Genomic DNA, 18,467 nt, shown 5'->3' with positions numbered 1-18,467 from the left:
TCTGGAAATTTGCTGGTTGTTAAAAGACAAACACAGTTTTCCAACCAATTAAATTTTTACCCAAGTATTTCACCCTTCCTTTTTTTGGCCACCGGACAAGAGCGTAACTTACACAATTTTTTAAGAGAGAAAACTGAGGAAAATGCAAACAGTAGATGGCACATTGGAAATCGTATTCCCGCCACAAAGTGTAAATCCCTCTCTAGGTCGCAGGAGAACAAACATGAATGAATTACTGATATTAGATTAGATACATTTATAGCAGAGAATATGTTATGCAATATGTAATAAGAGATTCAAATGATATGCTAAGAGACAGTCACGATTACATCTTCACTATTAAACACTGATTCAAATTGTTTTAGACTCATATCTGGGTCACAGTCTATTAAAAACCACATTTAATGCAGCCATATAAAAAAAGTCTGATTTTAAAACTTCTGATTAACGACAGTGGTTTTGCCCTCAAAAATCCAGTATGTGGGGCTCCACCAGGAATGTGTTTTTTTTTGCTTTCTTTTTAATTCTCAGTAATCAAATTGGGGAATCAGAAAACTGAGATGCCAATGAATTAAACATGAGTAAATGAGTATTTCACACTTGGTCATTTAGCATTCTTTGGGAACGTGCTCCTTTGCCAAGCTCACTTTGCCAAGATCGCTGCAGAGCTCGTGTGTCAGGGTCTCGCTCCGTGTGTGTGTGCATGCACATGTCTCTGCACACACCAGTGTGTGTGTAGGGTAAATGTAGACAGTCTGGGTCCGGGTTGTGGATTTAGACATCAGGAGCATGGCATGTTGATTACAGAGTTCTGAAGCCGCAGGGAACCACAGGAACTCTCTTCTCTCCCTCTCTCTCTCTCTCTCTCTCCCCTCTTTCACTTTCCAGCAGCATCCCTCCATCAGTTCAGGCTAATTCCCTGGGATGGAGGTGAAGGCAGCAGTCTCATCCGTGCTCTATGTAAGCGTAACCTCGCTCAATTAGCTAACGCACAGTTAAACATCGAGGGTTCTAACAGAAAAAAAGCAAAATGAGCTACGTTACACGTTGTAGCAGACACTAAGCGCCGCCGACAGACTGTTATTGTTCCAGCTTAACACATTTCACATGGATTTGTGCAGCCAACATTGCAGGCTGTTTTCATGCTTGCTTCAGTGCCGCTCAAAACCCCAAAATGAGTTTTTACAAAAATCCTGCAGGGCGGATGAAAGATGCCATAACTTCGGCAGTGGCTTCTATTCTATCTCTGATGTATATATCCGCACGGTGTCCGCATATGTATCAAGTGCCTTTTCTTCCCTGAAAGGGATCTGGAACTTTGAGGATATCCTATTTTATGTGGTCTGCTGCCAGCTCCCTCTCACGTCTAATGATTACCTTATGGCAGGGAGGAAACAGCCAGCAGTTTAACCACAGCCATGCTGGGACGGAGAAGACGCACAGACTGCACTACTAGCACTTTCACAGCCTCCGATAGTCCAAATGACCCGAAAGTGGGATTTAAATTGTCAGAGTTCGGGAAGAGAGGAGCCTATGTGAGTTATAGCTAAGAGGGATGGGGTTTTTCTGTGAACCGGGTTTGACTGGACTGGAAAGTGTGTGGGTGCGTCGAGTGTGTACTGTGTGTGTCACGAGGGTCATGGATTGGTTATCACCATGATTTTCCCTGGTTCTCACAGACGATTGGTGGAGGGGATCTCTGCGTTGACCGAAAGTCGCGCCAGTTGCTGACTCAACTCAACAAAGGCTCGCGGCCATGAGTTAAACCTCGCTTTGTTTTGACTACCAATGTTATGACCTTTGAAACATCTTCTGTGGTAGAGAATTTGTGATAGACCATACGAATCACAGGGGTCAGTGTTTAGTGTGGACTTTTATTGAAGGATATTTTGGTTCTTACTCATTTCAGATTTCGTTTAACTTTTAAGATACACTAGCGGCATGACTCTCGGGGTGGCAATGGTCCACCAATTTCCTCCAGCCAAAACATCTCAACAACCATTGGATGGATTGCCATGAATCGTTTGTACAGCCATGCATTGTTCCCAGAGGACAAATCCTGCCGACTCTCTTGATCCCCTGACTTTTCCCTTTAGTTTCCCAAGCAGGTCAAATTTTGGATTACTGCATTAAATTACATTTCCACCAGCCTCAGATTTATTGCATGTGTAGTGTTGAACTAAGTTGGGGAACAGGGAGAATGTTTTACCATGCTAAAAACATCAAAATGTCCGCATTGTCATTGTGAGTGCACTGCCATGTTAGCCTGTATCTCAAAGCACCACCTGGCTAAAGTGCAGACTCGCAGACAAAAGTGGAGTTGCACAGAAAGTGTTTCAGTCGCCCTCTTTCTGTCGTCTGTCTCACATGTGTCTCATGGAGCAGATAGGCCCCTAATCTTGATCAGTCTGGCTGATGTCTGCATGTGTCTCGTAATGGCTCACGTATTTCTCATGCTGGTCCTAACCCAACCAAAAAAAGGGGAGCAGAGGAATGTTTTTCTACCTCAAGTCTGCAATTTACTACAATAGTTGTATGTTCGCTTCTCATGCTTCTAAAATGGTAAACGACAGCTCAGAACTGTACCTGCATGCATCTTGTATAGGAACAGAGATTATCTGATGCTGCTGCTCATTCCACAACTCCTCATCATTGTTCATTCTCATCTTGCTCATTCATCAGTGACATGGCTGAAATTGACTCATTGTTGTCAGTCTCTTCTCCTGTGTTACCGTGTGTTTTCTAATGGGTCTCCCAAATGATGTCCAAATAAATATGATTGAAAAACGCTTTAGGCTACTTTTCATATTGTTACAAACATTTTGTAAAACCTTTCCAGTGGTTATGGAAACCCACAGTGTTCGAATTAGCACACAGGAATCTCAAAGGGGGTTTTCCCATCGTAGATTTACAAATTGCATCGAAATTTTATGTTTACAATTCCAAGACAGTCACTCATATATTTTTATTGAGTCCAGGCCCACTTTGTTCACGTAACCCAGCAGGTCAGCAGCTATGACTCTGCACCCCAGCAGGAAATTTACCACACCAGTGAATGGGAAGCAGACTGCGATACTTCTTGCATTTACATTGCATTTACATTTCGCAGATCTGATGCGACGTAAAAAGGAAAAACACATAAAGTCACAGAGCTTAGGACAAGAGCAGACCAGCTCTCCCATCTATTTCTCTGCCCTGTACTCAGTTAGATTCAGTGGGAATCATTTGAAGGGGCCATGTGGATGCCATCAAGCCAGACTGGGAAGTCTGATTGGAAAATTGGGATACAATCAGACCTTCTGATTCCCAGATTGCTGTAATGATACATACTTATTGCCTAATAGTGTCTGAATAACTCCTGGGCTTATTCATGATGGTGCATCATGTTTATGACGATGACTTGTCAGAAATTAATTCCAGATTTATGATTTAAATTCACAGCTGTAGTTGGAAAGAAACACACACGCACCGCACACACACACACACACACACACACACACACACACACACACACACAGACACAATCATCTGAGTGATCTGTTGTGATTACCACAATGATTTTGGTCATTTGGTTGCCCATGTTGTGGTATGTCCCATGTTCAGTGGAATAAAAAGAAAAGAGAAATCTCTTCGGATGAAGCGATTTGAGCTCTGCATTTAGAAAAGTGTATCTACTGATGGTTTGCATGTGAGTATGGGGTCCGGTTCTAAATTTGGCCCGTGTAGATGACTGATGTGAAGAATTGTGTCGTCCCTGTACACCCCCCAGGTTGGATGTGTAGGCTCGAGCAGCAGCAGCAGGCGACGAGGGTAGTGCCTCTCTCTCTCTCTCTCTCTCTCTCTCTCTCTCTCCCTCCCTCCGTACACATGTGTGGGTATGATGGAGATGAGGCAGGAGGAATCCATGTGGCGGTCTGTTGAGGTCATCCGGCTGTTACCAGCAGCACCACACAGCACTGTTGTCTCTTTTCGGCCATCTCCTACATGCAGAAGGGATTCATGAACCTCTGCTTTTACGTTTGGAGAAATACATTTTTTGTAAATAAATGTAAAAAGTGAACATGTCACACCGGTATTAGCATCACTTCATCGTGGCAGCATCTTATCTTGTGAATTGTCACTGAGGTTCCTGAACGTGCCACAAGCATACAGCAAAAAATGCACCAAAGACTTGAAGAACACTCCCACTACATATAAGACATGCATCATCTGTTGACACATTTAAATAACTGCTCAAAACATGTTGTGATGGTCTTGCTTTTAATTGATTCAACCATGTCTTTTATTTGAACCTTTTAAGATTTTAGTGTTTTAACATCCTTTATTGTCTCAATACTTTCTCCTTTGAAGCTTTTGGTTGTTTAAACTACACTTTTCATGTAAACACACCTCGAGCTGTGTTTTAAGCTTTTACAATTAATATGACTATTTCTATAGTTCTAGTGTGAATTACAATGTCTTTGTGTTCATCTATGTTCTGGTAGTTGCACGTCTGTGAACATTTATCCACATTAGTAATGTGTGAAAGAGCAACGGTGCTTCTGCTGTTTGACTCCACACACACTGGGCTGTGTTGTAGCTAATGTGCAACTCTGCGATCTAATGTTAGTTACATCGCTGCAGGTGGAGACGAAAAGAGCTGTGATTGGTCAGCTTGGGCGGCTTTTGTTTTACACCTTCATGTTTCCAGTGTTGGTGGGGACTGTGAAAAGGGAAGGAAATACCAAGCAAGCTGAAGTAATATAATTGTCCTGTTCTCTTTTTCAGTAAACACGTACAGTAGCCTCCGTCATCACTCGCTTTATTCAGGTATTTTGTTGCTGATGATTGCACTGCAATGACCGAGTGAATGTGATTTAAATGCAGCCGACTGTGTTGTGCGTACTTGTCTTTCACTGACTTGCGACGGGCACTGATGAGTTGAACAATGGCTCTGTTCTATTCGAGTTTCTCAATACGACGTTGTCAGTGAGTCAGCATGAACAACACCAGGGCCCTAAATGGAATTCAGCCATCATTAATCGTATTGTTTACACCCGTGCTTTCCCCCATTGTGAAATGACAAAATGGCTTCTATGAAAAAAGACCTATTATGAAGCGTGATACTTGATGATATACGACACATTTATTTTTCTTACAGCTGTGACATCAACAGGGGAAATTCCACACTGGACTAGGAATTAGGAGGTGACAGGCCCTTTAACGTGCAGATTTATAGGGGGTGTGTGCGTGCGTGTGTGGTTAGATCTATTTCATTTGTCTTTCACCCCCAAAGTCACAGGCAGCTCAAGCTCCTCTTCCTCCTCTCCTCACCTCCCTCACCTTATCTCCGTTCTCCTTCCCCTCCATTTACCTCTTTCACTACTTCCCCCTTGCGTTCTTGCTCCTCCTCTCATCCTTTTATCTTTTATCCTCTTCCCACTGTTCTTTCTCCTTCACTGTGCATCGTTGCCCTGCAGGCATCCCTTTAGTGTTGGCTGGCATGCTGGTGAGTTTCTTCGCTCGAGTGTTATGTAACTAAATTTAGCATGTTCGAGTCACGCGCATGGCCATAGGTCGTGCTCTGAAATGACGGCTTACATTAATGCGCACCCCAAGGCTCACCATCCACTCTTACTCAATGTGTGACACCGATTTTTCTTTTTTTGGTTGTGTGTGTGTGTGTGCGTGCGTGTGTGTGAGAGTTTGTCTCACATGAGTGGACAAGCGCACGTGTCCGTCTGCGCCTCAAGACCATCTGCCTCGTTGATTGCAAATGAAGGCTGCATTTTGGTTCTATGTGTATGCAAGTCCGAGGAAGGGAACGGCTGAGTGTGTGTGCATTATCTATGTGTGTTTACAGGATGTACTGTCACACAAGAGGAATCTGCTCAGATAACCCTCAGAGTTTTAGTGTGTGAGTGTGTGTGTGGTGGGAGGGTCTGGCTGTATAGTATTTCATTAGCAGGTTGGGATGAGGAAGAGGGGAAGTGGTGAAAGGTATGAATGAGGGAGGCCCTCTTGATCCATTGTCTCTGTGTGAATTCTGTCCTTTAGCAGCTTAAACAACCTGATTTACAGTTAACTGCTGCAAAGTGTCTTCTTACGCCCGGAAACACGTGAACATTTGGACACATGCAATGAAATCTTTGTAAAAATGTCGTTTAAACCCATGTTCGTATTTCCAAAAATGTAAATTATGTCACATATGATATAACTCTATATAGATCAGAAATTGGAACATCAAGCCATGTGTGTGTGTGTGTGTGTGTGTGTGTTTGTGTGTATGTGTGTGTATAAACCAAAATAGTTTAATGATTTTATGTTACAAAACCCCAAATAGGTTGCAGGTTGTGTATGAGCTGCATTGCATTAATGATGTTATATTAATGTTTAATTTATACTTGTACAGTTTGACGTAAAACATATGAAATAAATAAAATAATAAAACTGAAAGGTCAGTGTCACTTTAAATATTTGGAGCACTGGAGCGAATAATTTACCAGGGACACGTGAAGAATTTTTACCTCAATGAATGAAATAGTAAAATGCCAAAAACAAATTTATGTTAATGAATTATGCCATTGCTTTGTGTGTGTGTGTGTTTGTTTGTGTGCGTGTGTGTGTGTGTGCGTGTGTGTGTGTGTGTGTGTGTGTGTGTGTGTGTGTGAACACGCTGCCATTTCAGCCCAGGCCACTGCTCTTTGTCCAGAGGCCGGAGAAGCAAACTGCATGGGCGACTTGTGATGCAGGTTTGAGTGTATGTGTGTGTGTGTGTGTGTGTGTGTGTGTTTGTGTGTGTGTGTGTGTCTGTGGTGCATTGTGAATTTGGCTTCAACTGAAGAGAAGAGAAACTAACTTGCTAACAACTTCAAATAAATTGTGCAGGAGTGGCTGTGGTCCATATGTGCACTGGGCGCTCCTCATGTTTGTGTGTGTTTATTTACTGCTATCTTGGAACATGTGTTTGTTTGTTATGCCTATGAGAGTGAGTCAACAAATGCATAAGCGCAAGTTGTGCACGTTTTTTTTACCCCAACCCTGTGATAAATCATATTCCTTTTTTAAGTCTGGAAAAAAAAAACACGAGACAGAAAGAGCCAGAGGCCAAAAGAGACATGTCTCTATTTTTAAAACCACACTTTTGTCACAGCACCAGCATCCTTCTTTCCATATGGATGCAACACCAGGAGGCTCCTTTAGGATTTCTCTGCTCCCATCCCGATTTCTGGTTGAAATGATTACCTTGAGCAAAATTTTGATATTGGTCAGTGTCTGCGTATGGCTCCATTAATGCACAACTATAGAAAGATTAAGAAATACGGTGAACCTCGGTACTTCAAATCGGCAGTTCACCAACCAACGGGGGACGTCGCGGTGGCTTGCCACTTGGTTCATATATATCTGTGTGTAACTTCTCCGATGTCAGCCACACATTTTGTATCATGTTATAATGTGAAATATCAAATACAAATATTATTTCTGTTACAATTTCTGCAATACACTCTCTCTCGCTCTCTCTCTCTCTCTTTCTCTATCACACACACACACACACACGCGCCCGCCCGCACGCACACGCACACACACACACACACACACACACACACACACACACACACACACACACACACGCCCGCCCGCACGCACGCACGCACGCACGCACGCACGCACGCACGCACACACACACACACACACACACACACACTGGTCTGATAGAGAGAGGCATTTGTCATCACAGCCAGTTTAGAGAAACAACAGGTCGTATCCTAATCCAAGCATTGGGCCTCAGCCCGAAAAGATGTTCCGGTCGACTCCACCTACCTGTGAGTTTCTTTCCTCTCATGTATTTTTGAGAGGGAAGAAATACGTGCATGTGGGCGTGTGACAGTTTATTTGGAACATTATTTATGCTTCTTGCTAAAGTTGTAGTGTTGTTGCTATGCGTAAATCTGGAAGCCATGGGTTGAAGGGATATTTTCCCTGCAAGGAAGAGGAAGAGGAAGTGAGGTGTTCAGCTGTGCCTTCCAAATGTGTGTGTGTGTGTGTGTGTGTGTGTGTGTGTGTGTGTGTGTGTGTGTGTGTGTGTGAAATAATGCCTTGTGAGTTTCTCACTGAGACGATGGCTTGCTAAGTGGCCCTTGAACCTGTCGAGCTGCAAGTTGAGGTTCAGAGGCAGTGACATGTGTGTCTCTGTGTGTCTGTGTTTGTCTGCGTGTGTGTGTTTGAGACACAGAGACTGAGAGGGAAGTAACGACAGAGAGAAGCAAAAAGCAGGCAGCTTTGGTACCGTGGGAATAATAGAAAATACAAGAGAAAATAGAAAAGTGGAAAATAAAAAGAAATAAAAAAGTCTATTTGACAAAAATTGTAAATTGTATATCCCAGGGATAAAAGCCTGCGTCACATGTAGGAGGGAGAGAGCCAAAAAAAAAAAAAAAAGCAAGAGAGGGACTCCATATGACTAGCATATGGCTCCGGACGTCTGCTTCACTCACTTGTTATCCTGACAGACTGAAGACATTAAAAACTTGGAGGAAGTAAGAGCAAGGGAGACGGAGGGAGGAGAGAGGGAGGGTTGTAAGAGGGGGACAGGGTGACTAAGTCAAGAGAAAGGGGAAGTCTCCATGAAGAAAGACAAAAAAGGGAGGGGAAGGAGAGGAGAGGAGAAGAGAGAAAAAGGAGAGGCTACATGTGGTTATTTGAGGTAGCCGTGGAGTTATGGAGCGAGACAGAATAGCCGGTAAGTTGACGCTTTTTTCTTCAACTCATTTGATACTTTGACAGATGTGAAATCGATCCTCGAGTAGGTGTTTCGTTTTCCTTTGTTAGAGGAAGTCACCCTGGTTGGGTTTGCTTTGCCTGGTCAGCTGCAGGATCAGTCGTGTTAGAGCCCTCCTGCCTGTGTGTACAGCATTGTGAGCGTCACCACGGTTTTACTCCTCATAGACTTTGTCTGAGCTACAAACCAGAGGACAATTCTCTCCGCTCACTCTGATTGAATGAACAGCCGCGGCTGAGCTCCCCGTGTACACGCCGTCCCTGAGTCGCTGCCATGTGCAGAGCAACAATGAGCAAAGCTCATGTGATGGGCTGTCAAAAGACCGCTTCCCGGAATGAGGATGCATAATCTCCCCGTGTGCAAAGTGGCTGCTGTGCGGTAATTGGCGGCGTTGGGTCGGGCGCCGACTTCCAGCTGACCCACGTACTGTGTACACAACTACGATCCATAAGCAGAAGGAGTTAAATCTCCGTCATTGGAATTTAGGCTGAGCAGTCCAGCTGTCAGATTACTTCTGACGGACACGGAGCGTTTATTTTAGGTTGCGGGGGAGTGAGAGCAGAGCTCATACGTCGGCTGATATGATTCGGTTTTTCATCAGACTCTTTTAGAGGAATTTTTTGAGTTCGAATCAGAGTCTGCCCTGCGTTTGTGGCGTAATAACTCTGTCCTACTCAGAAGCTTCTGCCGTTCTTCCTGACTCCTTTTGATCGGTAACTTAATTGATTTTGGCGTGTGCTTTGTTTTGGAGTTTAACGGCGACTCTACAGAACTTCTGTTCAGGCCCATATGTGTTCAGTCTGCACTCAGAGGATGAGGACTAATCTGGCATCTTACAGGGATTAGGGCTGGACATCAAGCTGAGCAACACTCTGCAAATTAGCCATTAATTGGAGCGTTAATAAGGCGGCTGAGCTGCGGGAGCCATGTGATGCACGCAGACGCGCCGCACATCTGCTCTCGTCGCCACACGGTGGCAGTGTCGCAGTGCAATTTGGTCCTCTGTAGTGCGGCCACCATTTCCCATTAGTTCTGTGAAATATTCCATGTGGATGATCCACGTTTAGCAGACTGAGGGATTTCTTTCTTGTGGGAGATGGAGGGGTTTAGTAGAGACTGTTGTGGAGGAGGCCGGGTGGGTCCCCCCCCCCCCAAACTGTCAGTTGTCACTCCCACACCTCACTCCTGTCAATTGAGGAAGTCCTACATGGGCTGAGCAACTTCCTGCTTTTTCGATCTGTGCTGTGTGGTTCTGTTTGAACCCGTTGCCGTGACTACAGCCACTGCCCCTACCCCACCCACCCCTTATTCCTTCAGTCTGTTTTGATAATGATAGGAGCTGAGGCTGCGGCGCGTGGACAGCTTTTTTAAGGCCCCGGATGGCGTGCTGGTTTGCAACAGCTCCGTCCTGACTCCGAGCGCCTCCCACACTCGTCTCCCCGGCCTGTTCAGGATTAAAACAATGAGTTCAATAGGACGTGTCATCCGCCACGTCTGTCCCATATGGTCTCGTGTTCTCATTGCTAATTGGTGACGTCTTTAAAATGCATCAATGGGAAAGGGAGGGAAAACAAAGTATTCAAGTCTGGAAATGAAATGAATAGCTGTGTCAGGATATTCTCTACTGTATGTTCTGCCAGTTAGACAGGAAGAGAATCTGTGTCTTGTCTGCTGAAATGACACTAATTGCCATATTTGTCTAGCCTGGGAAGCAACAAGCTGACGACAGTAACAACAGCGATCAGTAGCAGGAGTTGGGGTTTACAAGCGGGACAGTGACAACCCTTTCTGATAGCTTGTTAGGACGTGTTGGTTCACCCCCCCCCCCCCCCCCCCCCCCCCCCCCAGGGGAATAAGATGATTAAAACATGCTTCCATTAGTAAAGCCAGAATCCTCACTGAGTTTGTGCCTATGTTCTAATGTACATGTGATTCATTATGCATCATTCCTGAAGAGCAACATTTCCATTATTTTGATTCCTCTTTGTCCTTCTGTCCTGTAAACATGCAAGTGAACAAGCTGTACTCATTAAGGGCAGCACATAATTCTCAATGCGACTTTTGAATTGGTGTTTAATTTAATGGTACTTCTAAAGGTATGTGAGTGCACATAGTCTCGCATTTTTTTATTTTAAACATGTATCTACAATTTTTGAAAAGCTGATATATCCACTCAGAACTCTGTATTGACACCCTGAAAAAACAACAACCCACAAACACCAGAAAACTCAGAGTTAAAGGAAATTAAGGAAATCACTGGGCCCACCATGTTCCATAAAAGAAGTGTACAGGATATCCTCTATGAGTGAACGCCCACGTTTCTCCTCCCTCTGCCCTTCCACTATCTCACCTCATATTGTTTCTCAGATATATTATTAAGTAATGATAAGTGAGGAAGCCGTGAAAACAGGCAGTACAGGAAACGAGGTTGGAAGCCCCACCTTCTGTCATCCCGAGGGACGATTTCTGACGGGTGACGTTTTTCAACTTGATGGAAACAGGTCAAGCCAGAGGTGGTTGTTTACAAGCAGCTCAACTTATGGTTTCGCTTGGGGCAAAAGAAGGGGGTGTCAAAATGTTAGATTAGAGCCAAGCTCGGTTTTATCTCCATAATTACAGTATTATTAACTTTTTACCTTTTGATAAATGCATATTTGTGGAATTTCATTTCATAACAATAAAGATAACCAGCTCCATCCTCAAACTGTTTTGAGGATGGAGCTGGAGCTTTTTAATCCATCACAATAATGAAAGTAATAAAAGTTTATTCAAAAGTTTGTTAAAAAGAAAAAAATCAAGAATGCTTTATCACTTTGGCAAGATTAGCATATGTTCACATTTCATGCAAAGACTGCTTGAATTTTGTATTTCATTTGCATTTTTCATAAAATCCAAATTTCATGGCACAAATTACAGCATGTGACACTATGAATAGTTATATGCATAGAATTTTGTTTTGTTTTACCAAGCTAAGCCTAGAGATCTAAACCTCCATAATCTCTCAAGTTCCAAAGGACAAGAAACCCAAATCTTCGCGGCAACACATGCTGTATGTCAGGGAGCTAGTGAGTTGTCAACAGCTGAACTCTCACGTGTGACGCCCGGGTTGTTTGCTTGCACCGATGTATCATAGATCCGTGTTCCAAACGCAACAGTTTGTGCAGCAGTGCCCTGCACAGTGAGAAACATCCGAGTCTTAAAACCACAATAGTTCTGTGGCTGCCAGCATAAATTGTCCACACTGCTTTTAGGCCAATTAAAAAAAAACTCACAATGGAAGATAATAGTTTTTTCCAAAGAGCGGTCATGATAATAACAAGATATGTGAGCAGTAGTATAGAATGTTACATGTAAAACAAAGCTTTTATGTGCAACGGATGCCCACTTTAAATGAACTCTCTCCACTTTTCTACAAAACCCTCGGTCTCCCTGTTCTTCCTTTAAATCATCAGTTGTTTGTTTCTCTCTCTCTCTCTCTGTCTCTCTATGGCTTTGTACATTGGTTTCACTTCCCTGTTTAATTGCATGGTATTTCTGCAGTGACAGCATGTTATTTGGGCTCTGTGACAATAAGTGAGTTTATTCCACTTACATTCAGAAGTGTAATTTTGTTGTGCATCCCGCACACATTTGGGTCAAACTCGTCTGCTTAAAAAGGTGTAATTTCAGACAACAGCATGGAAGCACACAGTTGAGCTAATGAGGGCAAATAGAGGTAACACTCGAAAAGAGAAATATGGGTTTGTGCAACTTCCTGCCAATAAATGGATCTGCTCGTGCTCATTTCCTGTTTGTGTCACACTGACCAAACAACAAAGCCTGAAATCTCAGGGTGCATAATAAATGTCATGTTATCATAGAAAACAAAGTGATCATTTTCGGATGTAGATGAATATTCAACATTTTACTTCTGTCTTTTTTCACTGCATGTTGATTGCATGGGATATCTTAAATGATTACAATTAAATAGACTAACTGAACAAACTTGAATCCATTAAAGCAAGGATTTCACAGCCTGAGACGGTGGCGCCCTCCCCACACCACCTCAGTTTACTCGCTGAAGCCTGGAAGCCTATTGGATCTTGATTATGCTATTTGATCCCATTGATACACGACTGAGCAAAAAGGGCTCTAATTTCGCTGTTTGCCATAACCTTAAAAGAAAAAGAAAAAAACCTTGGGGAAAGTGGTGAAAACTGTGAAACTACTGTATCTCTGAAGTATCTCTTTAGCCAAAATACACACACCACTCTACATGACCTCCTTTTGATAACTAATGCAATAACTAAAGTAGTTCTTTTCACTTTCACTTCGCTTAGCCTTCCTTGAAACTGTTTAGAGTCCCCCTGGGGAAGGTCCGCCTCCCACTTTGAAAACCTCTGCATTAAAGCATCAATCATACCATAAATCTGTGAAGAACAGTGACTTCGAGGTTTTTACAAGCTGCAAAAGCAGTAACAAATTCCACAAGGTTGAATTCGGAGTGATTCATGAAATCCTGAAAACAATATTGCATTCCTATGCAGATTGCACCCTGTATTGTGTTCATTTGCAAGACGCACAACTGTGGTGTAACACGGAGACGTGGAGCTGAATGAGTTTGGTGGGGCAGATTTATCCTACTGTAGGCAATTACCTCTGTGTTTCCACTGCTATTTCAGGGCCACCAGGACACACAGGCCCAAACAAACACACCCGTGTCCACAGTCACATTCAAGTTACCACAGAAGCACATGTATGCAAAGGCACATATTCACATAATGTTGCCTCCAGTAGAGACGCACGCGCACACATGCTCCTCCAGATGTTGTTTTGGAGCGTTCCCTCGTTCTGTCGCTCTGCCCACAGTGTGTATCCATGTTTAGATAAATACACACTTGCTGGTGGAGGTGTGCATTTCACGGACCATGTGTTCAGGTTTAATTGAATACTTGTGGCCTGTATGGTTTACAGTGCACTTGGGTCCACATGGGCACTGAGGGGCCAGAAACTTCGTTACGTACAGTAAGGTATATATAATGTTGACTATAGGCTTGTGTGGGTCTTCATGCAGTGACAAATGAAGTGAAAGGGGACTAATTCAAATGCGCATACAGATGTGCTGTGACGCGCTACAACCACAAAGCATGCATGGAAGCACAAAGCAACACATTATCTATAAAGGCGCATTCACAGCTGCCAGGATGTATGATGCATATTATGTCGCTGTCTTACAATATGGGCGCGAAACTTAATTGCACAACATATGACAACAAGCGTCTCGGGGGACTCATATTCTACCGAGTAACGTTCCTGATTGATGTATACATGCAAATACTGTGCACACGCCGCCTCCACACTCTGTTCCGTATCCTGAGACACCTTTGCAGCAGTTGTATAAAGCAACCAGGCCGCTCCATAAACGCACAGTGTTGTTCTGTGGCTCCATCGACCTCTCAGGTGTTAGGGTTAGGGGCCACTGGGTGGGCTTGGCATCCTATTAGTGCCCCCCCCTTGAATGGAGCTTTTCATTCAAATGGGATTTCTCAAATATGTGGAGCCTATAAAAGTGCCAAGCTCTGTTTTGTGCAGTTTTTTGCTTTCACAAAAAAAGCTGTCTGTGACTTTTGCCGTGTGGTGTGTGGCAGTATCTCCTGGATATCTAGAAGTGGAAATTGCAGATTCCAGTGGCCTCTGCTTTGTTTTTCTGTTTTCTTCAGAGAAATGGTCGGGTGTCAGCTTTTTCATTAACTGTTATGACATCAGTGTGGAAATGGACAGAGTGACCCAGGCTCAGGGACAATTCATCACAAATCTCATTTGCACTTTTGTCTGGCCCCGAACAGGAAGCCGCGAAAAAGCAGCTCACTTGTGGCCAATCAGTAATTGCAGCTATACCATCACTATTGCTTTGTTTCTGTGGTTGATTCATGGATAAGAAATACTGTAGCAACATCCCACGGGGAGACAGTGAAAGTAGTCCAAAACTTTGATGTTTCATCGCTTTTCAACAGCGCTTCTCTTGTCGCTCCAAAGAACATTCAGCGAATTAGCCACAGCAGCTTCAAGGACCAGTAGTGTAACCATACCCACTACATCAAAAAGCCCGTTTGTCATCAGCCTCCCTCCCAAAAGAAGAACTCAGCGCTACATAAACTTGTCTGATGTGTCGACCGTGCTCATATTCCCATGCTCCTCCTGACAGCAGTGTCCATAGGACGGGTTGGTGCACGACTCACCCTCTGATTTCCTAGAGGCGCCATCATATATCCCTAATGTCAAATCTCTCCAGGAAGTATCTCAGGACAGGAGTGACTGCACCATCATGATATGGCGCCTCAACAGCATGCCATACGTAAAACTATTTAGAACCGTATGTCATTTAACAGCTTTTTATCTAGGGGTCAGGGGTGGCATGACATGACACGCAAAAAGCTGAAAAAAGGTGTTGTGATCACAGGCAAAAGGACTTAGTCAGACACATCTGGTATACACCAGACGGGTTTTCTAAGATTTTGTCCTCGGAACTGAAGACTCAAACTCTCACTTTAACTTCCAACTGTAGCTACTGAGTTAATTCGGTCCTTCTCAGCGCCGTTTGCAGAACCACATCTGTAACAGGGCCTCTGGTCTGATCGCAGGTTAACTTGGTTTAAGACACACGTTGTCCACTTTCACTGTCAGAGCTGCTCGGAGGCTTGAATGAGGAAATCAGACCTGAGAGCTCGTAAAAGGGTCTCAGGGTATGACAGGGCCTGTTGACTGTGTCAGTGCCTGCGCATGCATGTACAAGTGTGTGGGGGGTAGGGGAAACACACACACACACACACACACACACGCACGCACACATGCACCCTACAGGACACAAGGGAGAAGGGGGAGTGTGTTTCTAGCTACAGGGAGGGGAGGAGAAGGGAGGAGGCTCTGCCTGCTCGCTCTCTCTGAAGCCCGAGTGCAGTGATATAGTAAAGTTGGTGGGAAGTCAGAGAAAATTGCTCCTTTAAGAGAGCTGTGGGCTCGGACTTTTTTCATTGACTCTATTATTGGAATTTGTTCAGAATCAACGGGAAACTACTTGAAAGTCTAAAGACAAAGAGGTTCTGTGACATTTCGTGACTGAAAAAATGTCTGACTCTGGAGTCAATCCACACTTGGAGGGAATTATTTCAGATTTTGAAGGTTTGTAATTTGCTTTCCCACTTCTTCTTTCACTAACAATGTTGGGGCTGACCGCTTGTGGGAAGAAGCAACAGCTGTCAGACGGATCCTGTTGAGCGAATATTGACCAATATCTGTACACTGTCTGTGCGAATGTGCTGTGTGTGCATGGCTGTGGTACTGTAGTTTGCATTGAGACTGAAAGAACTGAGGGTGTGTGAGTGTGTGTGTGTGTGTGTGTGTGTGTGTGTGTGATTGTAACTGTGTTAAAAACAGGGTGGTGGGCATATTCTAGCCAAGTTCCTGTAGGCTGTGATCTGTTATTGATTATACCCAGGTTACGTCAAGAGTAGAAACAAACACACGGCACCGACACCACACTATTCCAGCACCGGAGAGGTCTCGGCTGAAAGCACTGAGAGGGAGACAGGAGAAACCTCAGCTCTAAGAGTTAACATCTGTCTAAGCTCACACACAAAATTCACAACTGTGTCTCTCCTTTTGTTTCCTGAGCCCTTGTGGAGCTGGCATCAACTCCCCCTTTGTCCGGCCTTTCCTCTGCCATTCATCCTTTCTTCCTTCCCCACTTCTTTCCTGTTCCTCCTCCGCTCGGTCGGGTCCCCTCAGCTGCTCTCCGGCCTGAGAGTCACTGTCCGACGTCATGTGCCGATGCTGAGAGCAGGAGCTTGAATGAGTAAACATCCTCAGCAGTGTCTTCTTCACAATAACCTGGTGTGCGTGGACTTATTGAACAATCACTGAACCACTCGACTACTTTGCACAATGTCATTTATTTTTGTCTGACTGAATAAATACCACAAGGGTGAATCGAATCTCAACAGTACCTGGAAAAATCTAGCGGCGTTAACTTGTTTATTTCTGGTCAGACGTCCCGTTACACGGTCCAGATATTCTCATATGTACCACATCTAAATACTGGTGCAAATAGGATATTACAGGGGTGGACAGTAAGTCAGTATTAATTAGTTTATTCACAGTGACATATAGAAAAAAAGGCTGTAAAGCCAAATGCAAGATTCAGTGCTAAGTAATAGGAAGTTCAACACCAAGTACCTCCGTGCACGTACTCTCGAAATGAATTTTAAAGATAGCATTCAATATGTGCCGACCATCGACGCACAGGGAGCACTTGATGTACCCACTATCCAATGCTGGCCATAATGATCTTTGTCACCAGTAGATGGTCGGTATGAACCAGCCGAGTGATTATAAACAACTGCAGAGCGAGGCTCATGGAAAACACTTGACTGAGTAAATCCCCTTTTTTATCCCGCATCATTTTGTTTTCCAGTACATTGCACTGTGTTGTATCTCACACTGAGGAGGAAATGGGCACAGAAAGGGAAAGGCAATTTCACTGGTGAGCACACTGAAGACGTAACGATGCTTCTTTGGACGCACTTGCGAGTGTGTGGCACTATTATGGAAGGAAGATGACAGAAAATGCCATAGAAACTACACACTGAACCAATAATATGATTTTTTTGTTCTTCTTCTAAGGACGTAGCTCTCTCTAAATCTAAACTTATGAGTCACCAGAGAATAAGCCAACAAGCGCTTGTTTGTGTATTCAGAAGAGGTTTGGTAGAGCTGGACATGGGGCTCCTGCTGTGTTTGCCAACCTAAACGGAGCTTTGTGTCCAGTCCAAGGCAGTTTGGCTGATTGTCTGCGCAAAGGTGCCATGTTGTTGCTCGATGGTGGAATGTGAACACGGAGAGGAAATTAACATATGGAGAGAGTGTGTGGTACTTTTTCTAAACCCGGTGCAGAGGCAAGTGTGTTATTACTGTAAGTGGGCTAAGTGCAACACGGTCTGAGCAGTTCTCTGTGGTCCTGTTCCTTCTTAGGCAGCTATATTAAAACACCGGTGGCAGAAAAAAAAAGCATGCAAGGCATTGCCGCTATGCTCGTGTTAGTCCAGGTGAATTATCATTTTTTATCTTTCATATACAGTGTGTTATTTTCAGACTTTCACACATTCAAATGAAGGCAGCAGAGACGACAGTCGAAGCTGATAATGCTGCGTCATCATGTTCTCCGCCAGTTTCAATTGTGCAGTGATTCATAAGTAAAGTGCTCGGTCTGAATATTTTAATTTCTGCTCCGAGGTCACAAACCCAAAATGAATCATGTGCTATCTCCACCACGTCTCTCTCCCACATTCTCCCCTTTGTATCAACAGTGTCAACAGGTGTGAAGTGGAATGCAGCCCCTCTCTTTATACCTTCTCTGGTCACTGATGTAAATCAATCTGTTCATGAGTGAGATGGTTAACCAACGCTTGATCAAAGGAACAGGACAAGGCTTTACCTGTCAAAGGTTGAGGCCTGAAGCTAAGCACCAGGCCGGCTATTTAACAGCTGCCTGAATAACTTGTGTGTGTGTGTGTGTGTGTGGGTGTGCGTGTGTGTGAGTGCACCCTGAAATCAAGGGTGAAATTGCTTCTTTGTTTATCAGGGTCCAGGTTCTCGATTTTAACACCTCGTACTTCGAGATTACTGCAAAAAAAAAAAAAAAAGAAAAGGAAAAGTTGACCCAATCTCTGCATCA

At 44.0% G+C, this 18,467-nt stretch overlaps 1 protein-coding gene across 3 annotated transcripts in view; it reads left to right on the top strand.

Moving 5' to 3' along the window:
- The window catches only part of sept9b (septin 9b), a 65,719-nt gene that overhangs the window by 4,516 nt on the left and 42,736 nt on the right, over positions 1–18,467 (top strand). The window contains exon 1 of one of the 3 annotated variants that reach the window (XM_035636700.2): positions 8,580–8,719. The exons of 1 other annotated variant lie outside the window; for it this stretch is intronic. In XM_035636700.2, coding sequence (XP_035492593.1) covers positions 8,698–8,719 — 22 coding nt within the window. In that variant the 5' untranslated portion in view covers positions 8,580–8,697. Of the gene's footprint in view, positions 1–8,579; positions 8,720–15,713; positions 15,917–18,467 lie in introns of those variants that run through there. One more of the 3 variants, XM_035636699.2, reaches the window with a different exon arrangement.

This window comes from Scophthalmus maximus, chromosome 8, assembly GCF_022379125.1.
Source record: "Scophthalmus maximus strain ysfricsl-2021 chromosome 8, ASM2237912v1, whole genome shotgun sequence".
In the NCBI taxonomy this organism is placed as follows: Eukaryota; Metazoa; Chordata; class Actinopteri; order Pleuronectiformes; family Scophthalmidae; genus Scophthalmus; species Scophthalmus maximus.
Note: the sequence above shows the minus strand (reverse complement) of the source record. Positions and strands in the feature narration are given on the sequence as shown.